Source organism: Rhincodon typus, chromosome 12 (genome assembly GCF_021869965.1).
Source record: "Rhincodon typus isolate 14 chromosome 12, sRhiTyp1.1, whole genome shotgun sequence".
NCBI lineage: Eukaryota > Metazoa > Chordata > Chondrichthyes > Orectolobiformes > Rhincodontidae > Rhincodon > Rhincodon typus.
In genome coordinates, this window is record NC_063343.1 from 7,356,926 (window position 1) to 7,368,363 (window position 11,438).

Consider the following 11,438-nt stretch of genomic DNA (forward strand, 5'->3'; position numbering starts at 1 on the left):
CCATCCTTTTGATGTGAAGGATGATCGCTAGTAGGTGAAGTTAGATGAAAGCAACAGCTTTCTAGCTACATTCTGGATGACCTTCATGAGATACAGAGGTTGTGCATCCTGTTTGGTGTTTTAGTTGATCCAGAAGACTATCAATGCAGACAACATGAGATAGTTAGAGCTCATCCTGGATAATGAGCTCCAATGGATGATCTGCCAGTTTATAGATGCAGATGCACAAAGGAAGAAGCCATTACTGACCGTGATCAAAATCTAATGTGACTGCTTGACAGAACTTGCCAAGTGAACTGGAGGTTAAGCAAGAAAAAATTACAATGAAAGATATTTGAGTCAAAGACATGGGCCATGTGCTGACAACAGAAGTTCTTTGCCCAGATCTTGAAAAGGTGAGAACTGCAGCAGCAATGCAGTGACAAACTGCTGCAAAAGTAGTGCAACGATTTGTTGGATTAATCAAGTATTCTGCAAATTTCTTGACCAAACTCCTGTCAGAGTGTGAAGCATCACACCAACTCACGACCAAAGATATGCAGTGTATTGGAGCCTGGTACAAGAATCACCATTTACTAAAATCAGGCAACTCATGATGGCAGCAATAATGCTGAAATACTACAATGTAAATTACACAGTCCCTCTGCAACATATCACCTGACAGACATTTTTTATTAATACCTACAGTGCCAGTCCAATGCATCTGCAAAGAATATTACGCTTGTCACAGAGGTAGCATCTGGATGTGACATACAAGCAAGGGCAAAAGGCGATGCATGTTGCAGCCATACTGTTGAAAGCAGCACTCCTGACGAAGAGAATGGAGGATACTATAACAGAGTGTGAAGTCTTCCACCTTCAATGTGAAGCAACAACTTGCCATAATCTGGAAGCCAACCTAACAGAGGCACTGAATTTAACAGAGATAGTAGGAACTGCAGATGCTGGAGAATCCGAGATAACAAGATGTAGAGCTGGATGAGCACAGCAGGCCAAGCAGCTTGTAGCTCTCTGCTACATTTCTGAAGAAGTGTCTAGGCCCGAAACGTCAGCCCATTTCTGAAGAAGGGCCTAGGCCCGAAACGTCAGCCGGCATTTCTGAAGAAGGGTCCAGGCCCGAAACGTCAGCCTTCCTGCTCCTCTGATGCTGCTTGGCCTGCTGTGTTCATCCAACTCTACACACTGAATTTAACAGGCCAGTACCTTGCTCAAATCAAGCAAACTATCCAACTAGATGCAAATCTCCAACTGCTATAGGAAATAGTGGTAAAAGGATGGCCTGAGACCATCAAGGTGACACTTATTGCTGCAAGGACTTATTAGACAGCTACAGATGATGGCATAGACATGCCCAAGATGGTGCATTGTACAAAGAAAATTAAGTCATTCTCCTGGAGGAGTTGGCGGGAGAGCTGCTAAGACTCATCCATGCAAACCCTAAAAAATTGATTCAAATCTGAGGAAGGCAACAGATGTGCTCATCTGGCCAAACAAAAGGAACAGAATCAAGGGCCACATGACCCAGCATAGTGTGTCCAATAAGTACCAAACTAAGCAAACTAGATAGCCACTAATGGCACATGAATGACACATGCATGAGGCTGGATATAGCTCTTCATACTCACAGGAGCTCATTATCTGGACATCATAGGTTACTATTCTGAATACTGTGAGATAGAATTCAAGGACTTACCGCTGGGATTGTCGAATGCCCAAAACAACACTTTAATTTTTACGGAATTGTCATGAGTGACAATGACCCTGAGTTCATGAGTGTAGGATTCAGTTGCTTAATGGAAGGTTGGAAATTTTAACACAAGCATCATCTCCACATGATCCCCAGTCAAATGAAAAGGATGAGATGGCAGTAGAAGTCATCAGAGGAGCCATTAAGAAACCAAATCAAGACCACACAAAAATACACAAAGCACTCCTCAAGCGTGGAGAAACATATCTACCGCGGGCATGGAAGGTAGTCCAATACAAAGATTAATGTCACGTTACATAAAAATGACTCCTCTGATAGTGAAAAGGCTACTGAAGCCTGAACTAGTAAAAGGTGAAGGTGAAAAAAAGAATCCAATTGAAATGGTAGCGTTCTTTTTCGACGAGTCTGCTGAAACCATTACTGGAGTTGAGTATTGGAGATCCAGTCAGGCTAAAAACATTCAACAATCTCAACAAACCCAGCACAGGGGCAACTTGGGACCTACATGAAGCAGTTGTTATGTTGATTATATCCAATGGACATGATTATTAGTCATTCGTGGGATATGGGTTTCTCTGGCTAGTTAGCATTTATTGCCCGTCCCTAGCTGGCCCCGAAATCAAAGGCTTGCAGGCCATTTCAGAGAGCAGTTGAGAGTTAACCTCATTGCTGTGGGTCTGGAGTCATATGTAGGCCAGACCAGGTGGGGATGGCAGGTTTTTATTCCTGAAAGGCATTGGTGAGCCAGATGGGTTTTAATGACAATTGGCAATTCTATCATGGTAATCAATAGGTTCTTAATTCCAGGCTTTTTCCTTTTATTGAATTCAAATTCCAACATCTGCTATGGCAGTATTCGAACACCTATCCCTGGAACAGTTGCTGAGTTTCCAATTAATAGTCTAGCAATAATTCTACTAGTCCAACACTTCCCCTGAACTACCAGGTGTATCATCGCAACCTCAGGTGGAAACACCCAGCTGCAGAAACGGTATTTGAAATGCAGGAAACTGACCAGGCAGCTGTGAACACACTCATTACACAGATCATTCATTCAACCTTCAGACCCGATGGCCATAGTGATCCAACTACAGAAATTGACCAATTACAGCTACCACAGAAACAACAAAAGACACAAGACAAACGACAGGCACTCACTGGTGAAACAATATCAGGTCAGATGAACAGCCAATGACAACATACACAACATTGAGAGACCAGCATGATTGGAAGATGGTGTAAATGCAAAGACTGATGAAGAAGTGAAATAATGCATTAGAACAGTAATGTAAATAGTTGCTAATTCGTGTAACTAAATATGAATGTGATAATACATGCCTTTTCTTTTCTTTTTATTTGGGATGTTTGGATTGAAATTCAATCACATACAAATGTCTTTCCTCATCTGTTGTAGTCATGTGACATTTACTAGGAGGTGCACAGACTATAGGTAGACATCTTCAGCTTCACTTTGTTAAAATATAATGGCTTTAAGAGGTGAATGTTGTCCTTTTTTTAAAAAAAGAGAGAGGTTGAGACAGAGGTGATGAGCATTTTGCTTCAAGCCAATAAAGTAAACAGCTTGTGAGGTCTTGGGGTTTTTCTTAAAGTTGAAACAATAGAACCAGCATGAATGGGTGGGGTCAAGCTTCGACAGAGCCAGTGTTTTACTTTTAGCTTTCAGTAGCTGTTGAGGTTGTTAAAGCTGTTACAAATCTCTCTCTTTGCTAGAGCTAAATGCTGGGGTTCCCTTCCTGTTGCGAAAATTGCACATGTGACAATCTATTTTACTGAATATGCCTTTGACAAGGGTGTGCTTATGGGATGTTCCTACATTTGAATGGGTAGTATATTATTTGTTAAGTATTTTGACAGAGGTAAAGTTAAGCCAATTTGAGTCACCATCAAGTTACAGGTTGGGCAGCACTGTCATGAAGAATTGAATTTATTTGTGTTAATAGTCAGGAATAGTATTCCTGGCAAATTTTCCTTTCCCAAAAAAGGGAAAAGATAAAGTATAAAGGATAAAGTAGTAATTTTCATGTCATCAGAACTTTGTGGTGTGCTTATTTACTTTTCTGCAGAATGGCATCTACTTGTAAATCCCGGAGACCCTGGTGTGATTTACAATCAATGAATTACTCAGACTTGTGAAGTGTAATCCCCACTGTAATTTGGGAAACACAGTGTGCAATTTGTGCTCTTCAATCTCCCATAAATAGCAGAGTGATAAAAACCAGCAGTTAGTTTTGTTGGTGTTGATTGAGGGACATATATAGGTAGGATACTGAAATAACTCCACGAAGGCTGGTATCCCATCACCAAGTCATCCTTTGTTTGTACGTGCATAGTACATGACACTGACCCAGCTACCTCAGAGCAAGCTCCTAGAGTGAACAGAACCTCTGACAGTCCCGTTTACATCTGTCAGCCAAGGCTCCCTGATTGGACCAGGTTAGCAGCCCCAAGGAGGAACACATTCTGTGAGGTTCACCTGGCTGACCTCACTCCAATCACTCCAGATACCAGTGAGAAAACCTCTTGCCCTTCTTTGAAGTAGGGCCAGGGCAACTTTTATGTTTGTCCAAAAATGCCAGTTGGGCCCTTGTTTGAATGTTTCATCTGAAAGGTGGAGTCAAATCTCAGTACAGAGCAAGCTTTGTGGCTTAACTAAACACTGGATATTGATGGATCATGGATGGGAAGTTTTGCTTAGTATTGTACATTGTAAATGGGCATCTCCCCAGTTGGAAATTGCTGCAATACTTTCAGGGAGTGCGGGTCAGGATGTTGTGAGCCCTAATTTTTCGACCGATGTTCATGAACGTATGAAAAGTCTAGACATTGGAATCCAACAGATTCTCAGTCAGTGCCGGTCCAAACACTACATCATGCCAGGCTAGGAATCATCCCAAATAATATCAAATTCAACAATTATCAATGTGTTCTTCTAACATAGCAGGAATGAATGGTGTCGCTGGCACTAAACCGTACCATCTGCCTGCAGTGGGAGGGGTCCCACACTCGGATCATGGGTACCTTTGCCCAGGCTCAACAGTCAACCTGGTGGACAACATGGACAAGTTTGAGATTGACACACATTCAGCTATGGCCTGGGCTTTCTCCAAGCTGGACAATTCCAATGTGCCTCAATGGAAAGGTAAGGCGCTGGGCTTTTAACTCAAATTATCTCAGGGCAGCATAGTTCCTGAACTTGAATCTCTCTCTTTTTCCCTATGACATTAGTTTGTCGATGGACATGTAACCACAATTTGTCAATCAATACAAGTCAATTAGATATTTTTGTCAATCGTGCATTCTCAATGGTTCCGGTATGGGAGCACAGACTGCAGAAAGTCAACAGTATTAATGGTCACTTAATCAGAAAATTGAGAATATAGTGGAAATTGTTTTTTTTCAGATTCTGTGAATGTAAAAGAAAGCGTTAAGTGCAGACATGAAGAGTGCTAAATGAGAGAGGGAAGACAAAAGGGGAGAGGAAAAATGAGAGGCAGTTCAATTGTTTTACCAACCGGTATTTTTATAGCAATTGAATGCATTAGAAAGGACCAAGGCACTTCACAACAGGTGTTATCAAAGAAAATTTAGATGAACTACATAATCAGAAAGAATATTTCCCTTGGCTGGTCTGAGTCAGGGCTGGTTGGGTGTCTAGAACTGAGAAAGAAAGTGTCAGATTAACGGGAAAGCCATTTAGGACTGAAATGCAAAGGAATTTCTTCACACAGACTGATAAATCTTTGGAATCATCTACCCAAGACAGCTGTGAATGCTCAATCATTGAATACATTCATATCAGAGATTACTAGATTTCTAGTTACTAATGGCATCTATCAAAATGGGGATAGCATAGGAAAATGGCATTGGGTAAATGGCCATCCATCCTCTTGTGTGGCAGTGCAGGCTCAAGGGACTACTCTTGCTCCTATGTTTCTAAGAAATATTAGAGTTTAAGCAAACACTTGTGGATACTGGAAGTCTAACATACTGAGATATTAGGCCAGGTATCAGAGGTTTGGTTAAAGAGTTTGAGGAACATCTTAAAAAGAAAGAGAATGAGGCAGAGAGATGGAAGCAATTCCAGACCTTAGGGCCTTACAGTCAAAGGTAGAGGGATGAAAACCAGAAACGTGTGAGGAATTAACATGTCGATTATCCTCCTTCATAAAAATATGGCTTACAGTTGGCTCAATATCGCCATACTAAGACATCTCATTCATATCTACAGTTCTGGTGGAAACGGTGCTGGTGGTGGAGTGGTGTTCCTGTGGCTCAGTGGGTGGTGAAATAGCTCCATGAAGGCTGGTATCCCGGTACCAATCACCCTTTATTTACATTTGCATAATACAAGTCACGGACACAGCTAGCACAGTGACACTCCTGTTTATATCTGTCAGCCAGGGCTCCCTGTTTGAACCAGATTAACAGCCCCAATCAGGGAAGTCATATTCTATGAGATCCACCTGGCTGACCTTGCTCTAATCACTACAGGTAGTGTCCCCACCTTCGAGTCAGGAGGTCTAAGCTCAAGTTCCACTCAGGGATGTTTTGGCCAAGAGAGGTAACTTCTTGACAAGCTGAAGCAGGTGGACTATTGGATTTCAAGTCCTTCCAACACACCAATAGATGACAGAATTTTCTGCTCGGTCAGACCCTGTGATTGTTGTCGCACAACAACCCTCGTATGTTCTACTTATCTTCTTATCCTGGCTGTAATCCATGATAAGCAACTCTTCACTTCAAGGAACTGCACGTCATCATCTATATTTGGTAGAACAATTATGCTTGATCGATTGCCACCCATCATCATCCCCTCCCTATGCTGTTTTGCTACTTTAACCACTCTCCACATGTTCAGTCTTTGTAAAAATCTTTTCAATCATCTCCCAGTGCCCCAGATCTGTCCAGTCTGCTCAGGATGTGCTTGGGAGAACAATCAAGGAAAGGAGGGAACTACAGAAATACATCAATAGCTCAAATAAGTTAATGAAGGCTAGCTAACGAGCTATTGACAGATTTTCAAATGCAAGGAGAGCTTTTTAGTATTTATGAATCCTCAATCAGCATCATTGTCATTAGAATTGTAGATATGGATGAGATGTCTCAGCATGGTAATTGTGAGTTTGGATTTATGAATTTACTTTTTTTAAATTCAATCTTGAGATGTGAAATGTTACTGCCAGGACTGTCTTTAATGCTGCTAATGGATCCTCCTGCACAATTTGAAATGACTGAATAGCTTGCTGGGTCTCATCAGAGTGTATTTAAGTGCCAAATCATGTTAGTGTGGAAGAGACATCGCACAATTGTCAGATACAGAAAGGATGGCAAATGTCCTCCTCTTCAGAAAAATGCTGAAACACTCGAGCTTTTATGACAAATCCAACTGTCATTCAAACTGGATCCCGATTTCATGTTTACTGATTTTCTTCAAAACTGAATTCAGATTCTCAAAACTGCTGTGACAGGATTTCAGTTCATATTGTCAAGATGTATAGTCACAGTGTTTTGGTTAGTAACCAGTGAGAGAAACTAGTATGATTTGGAAATGACCATATTGGTCATGTGGTCATTCATTTCGAAATATACAAGACAAATTGGAACCGAATGTCTCATTCACACATTTTCCCCGAGTTTCCTTCCAGGTCATGCAGTCACTTAGGTTAGATGTTCAAGAACTTAAAAATTAATGGCTTAGGTAAACAAAGCAATGAGTGAGACCCGGTACCTGAATATAAATAGCAAAGTGAGAATGATATCGGCTGCACTCAGGTTCAACAGCTGGAAACATTAGATCTGATGAAATTGTTCCTCTGTCTTCAGTTTCCCCTTTGGCAATACACAAATATACTCAAGAAGCTGACATGAAATACTGAAACTGGTGAGTTAAGTTAAGTAAGCCCTCTGACAAGAAACTGAGAAATCTCTTTGTTTTTTCAGAGCTGGGTGCAAAGGGGAAAGTGAAATTCATTCTGAGCTCCATGATGAAGATGTTGCTGCTATTTAGCTTTCTCTACATGTTCGTGTGCTCCCTTGATGTCCTCAGTGCAGCTTTCCAACTTGCTGGAGGTACTGAACTCTTCATTCTACACTCTTCAACAAACATCTTCATTCCAGCTGCAATCAAATATTGTGGTTGACCAAGTCAAGATGGTCATTGGTGATAATCATTACCAAAGCGCATTAAACAGGCTGGAAATAACAAAGCAGGCCAAGCAGCATCATAGGAGCAGGAAAGCTAACATTTCTTCAGAAGGGTCTAGGCCCGAAACGTCAGCTTTCCTGCTCCTATGATGCTGCTTGGCCTGCTGTGTTCATCTAGCTCTACACCTTGTTATCTCAGATTCTCCAGCATCTGCAGTTCCTACTATCTCTGAAAATAACAAATACAGTTTCATAAGGTAGATACAGAGAAATTATTTCCATCAGAAAGTTAGATAGTTTCATAGAATCTCTACAGTATGGAAGCACACCATTCTGCACATCACATCCACACCAACCCTTTGAAGAGCATACAACCCAGACTCAACCTCCCCCCGCTACCCTATCCCTGCATTTCCCACGGCTAAACTACCTCACCTGCACATCTCTGGACACTGTGGGCAATTTAACATGGTCAATCCACCCTAATTTGCACATCTTTGGACTGTGGGAGGAAACTGGAACATTTGAAGGAAACCCACGCAGACAGTCACCCAAGGCTGGAATCGAACTCAGGTCCCTGGCACTGTAAGGCAGCAGTGCTAACCCTGAGCTTCCATGCCACCTGTATTGTTGGGTATGAAGTAAGCTAATCATAGATGGAGTCATAGACCTGTACAGCATGGAAACAGACCCTTCAGTCCAACTCGTTCATGCCAAGCAGATATCCTAAGTTAATTTAACAAGCATTGTTTCATAAAATGTATAAAAGGAAACAAGCACTCTATTCTCCAAAAGGCCAAACAATGCTGGCTTAAGTGAAGCTGCCAATCACAAAATTTATGTTTGAAATGATATTGAGGACTTTGGAGCTATGGTTGACAATGAGACAAAGATCAGCTTTAATTCAGAGAAATGACAGAGCAGGTTGGAGGACTGAATGGCTTACTCCTACCTCAGTTGATCCCTGGATTAGTGTTTGTTCATCTTTTCAACATGGTCTCAAAGCAAGGAATGATGGGATGTAAGTTGTTTTTATTCTTTCATGGGGTGTGGGCTTCACCAACCAGACCAGCATTTATCACCCAACTCCTAACTGGCCTGGAGAAGCTGGTGGTGAGCCATCTTCTTGAACTGTGCTAGGCAGACCCACAGTACTGTTAGGGATGGAGTTTCAGGGTTCGAACCCACTGACAGTGAATGAACAACATTATAGCTCCATGTCACGATGGTGAGTGGCTGGAAGGGGAACATCTTAAGTGATGATCTTGCAATCTAACTGCTGTCCATGCTACTCTAGATGCTAGATATTGTGTATTTAGAAGATGCTGTTGAAGGAGCTGGGTGAATTGCTTCAATGCATCATATAAATGGTGCATACTGCTGCCACCATGTGTTGGTGGTGTTTAAAGTGATGGATGTGGTGCCAAGTTTCTTAAGTGTTGTTGAAGCTGCACTGATTCAGGCAATTGGGGAATATCTCATCACACTCTTGACTTGTGCCTTGTAGGTACTGGACAGGCTTTGGAGGAGTCAGGAGGTGAGTTGTTCATCACAGGATCTGACCTGCTCTTGCAGAGATTGTTTCTTTATGGCTGGTCCATTTCAGTTTCTGGTCAATTGTAACACACAGTTGGGTATTCAGTAATTGTAATGTCACTGAAGGTCAAGAGGCAGTGGTGAGGTTCTCACTTGTTAGAGATGGTCACTGCCTGGCATTTGTGTGATGTGTATGTTACTTGCCACTCATCAGCCCAAGCATGAACATTGCTCAAGCTTTGCTGCATTTGGACACAAGCTGCTTCAGTATCTGAGGAGTCACAAATAGTGCTGTACATTGTGCAATCAGAAACAACATCTCCACTTCTGACCTTATGATGGAGGGGAGGTCATTGATGAAGCAATTGTAGATGATTGAACCCCAGGGTGTTACCCAGAGGAGCTCCTTGAAGTGATACCCCAGATATGAGATGAATAACCTCCAACAACCACAACTATGTTCCTTTGAAAATATGACTCCAATCAGCAGAGAGATTCCCCTGTGTTTTCATTGATTCCAATTTTGCCAGGGCTCCTTGATGTCAGACCCAGTAAAGTATGGCCTTGATACCAAGGGCTCTCATGCTCTCCTCATCTCTAAAATTCAACTCTTTTGGCCATGTCTGAACAAAGACTGTAATAAGGTCAGGAGCTGACTGGTCCTGTCAGAACCCAATCTGGGTGTCACTGAGCAGGTTATTGCTGAGTACATGCTGCTTGATAACACTGTTGATGATACCTTCCATCACTTTACTAATGATTGAGACTGTACTGGTAGGACAGTAATTGGTGGGGTGGATTTGTCCTGCTTTTTGTTTACAGGACATACCTGGGCAATCTTCCACAATGCTGGGTAGATGCCAGTGTTGTAACTGTTCTGGGAAAGCTTGGCCAGGGAAGCGGCAAATTCTGGAGCACAAGTCCTCAGCACTATTTCGAGAATGTTGTCAGGGCCCATAGCCTTTGCAGTATCCAGTGGCTTCAGTCATATCTTGATGCCACCAGTGAAGTGAATAAAATTGGCTGTATCTGTGATGTAAGGGGCCTCTGGAGGAGGCCGAGATGGATCATCCACTCAGTACTTCTGGATGAAGATGCTTCAGCCTTGTCTTTGCACTGATGTGCTGCACCCATCCTCCCACCCCATCATTGAGGATGGAGATATCAGTGAAGCCTTCTCCTCCAGTTCGTGCCCAACACCACTCTCTGCTATATGTGGCAGGACTACAGAGCTTAGATCTGATCCAGTGGCTATGGGATCATTTAGCCCTTGGATCCTGCAAATAATTCTGTATTGTTGACACCTCATTTGTCAGTATGCCTGGTATTGCTCATGGCATGCTGTCCTGCACTCCCTAGTGAACCAAAGTTGATCTCCTGCTCTAATGGTAATGATAGAGTGTGGAATATGCTAGACCACACTGAGCTTGAATGCAATTCTGCTACAGCTGATGGGCCACAGCATCTCTTGGCATTCAAGTTTAAGTTGCTAGACCAGTTTGGAAGCCATCCCATTTCTGATAGTAGTGGTGCCACACAACATATTTGAAGATATCCTCAATGTGAAGATGGGTCTTTGAATCCACAGTAGTCAATACCACCAATAATGTCGTACACAGCTGCATCTACAGCAGGTAGATTGATGAGAATGAGGTCAAGTAAGTATTGAACCCATTCTGTGTGATTTGATGAAACCTATTCCTGATTTGTTGTTTATTTTAAACCTAATACAGAGCTAGTTAAATTCTGCTCAAAGGCAACAAAATTTACAAATTTATCCCATTCCAATCAACGTGGTTGCCCACAGGCTTCAGAATATTAATGCAAATTGATTTTTCCAGCGATTGAAGGAACAGGGAGAGAAAGAAAGCTTTTGCGTGAAAATGATTATTTGTAGAATAGTTGAGCAAAGCAGTTGTAAATAGTTTCTTCTTTTCTATAACAATGTGGAGTCCAAGCAATTGTGAGAATCTATGATGCATTACTGTGAAATCCTAATTCAATGCTCAAAGTGTAATCAAATAGCATA

General features: G+C 42.0%; 1 protein-coding gene and 1 long non-coding RNA gene across 8 annotated transcripts in view; one reads left to right on the forward strand and one right to left on the reverse strand.

Moving 5' to 3' along the window:
- LOC125484554 overlaps positions 1-11,438 on the reverse strand; it is a 78,712-nt gene that overhangs the window by 44,232 nt on the left and 23,042 nt on the right. The gene's annotated exons all lie outside the window — the stretch shown is intronic.
- The window catches only part of LOC109936225 (sodium-dependent phosphate transport protein 2A-like), a 41,618-nt gene that overhangs the window by 3,733 nt on the left and 26,447 nt on the right, over positions 1-11,438 (forward strand). The window contains exons 2-3 of the mRNA XM_020534842.2: positions 4,671-4,868; positions 7,670-7,798. Coding sequence (XP_020390431.2) covers positions 4,671-4,868; positions 7,670-7,798 — 327 coding nt within the window. The remainder of the gene's footprint in view (positions 1-4,670; positions 4,869-7,669; positions 7,799-11,438) is intronic.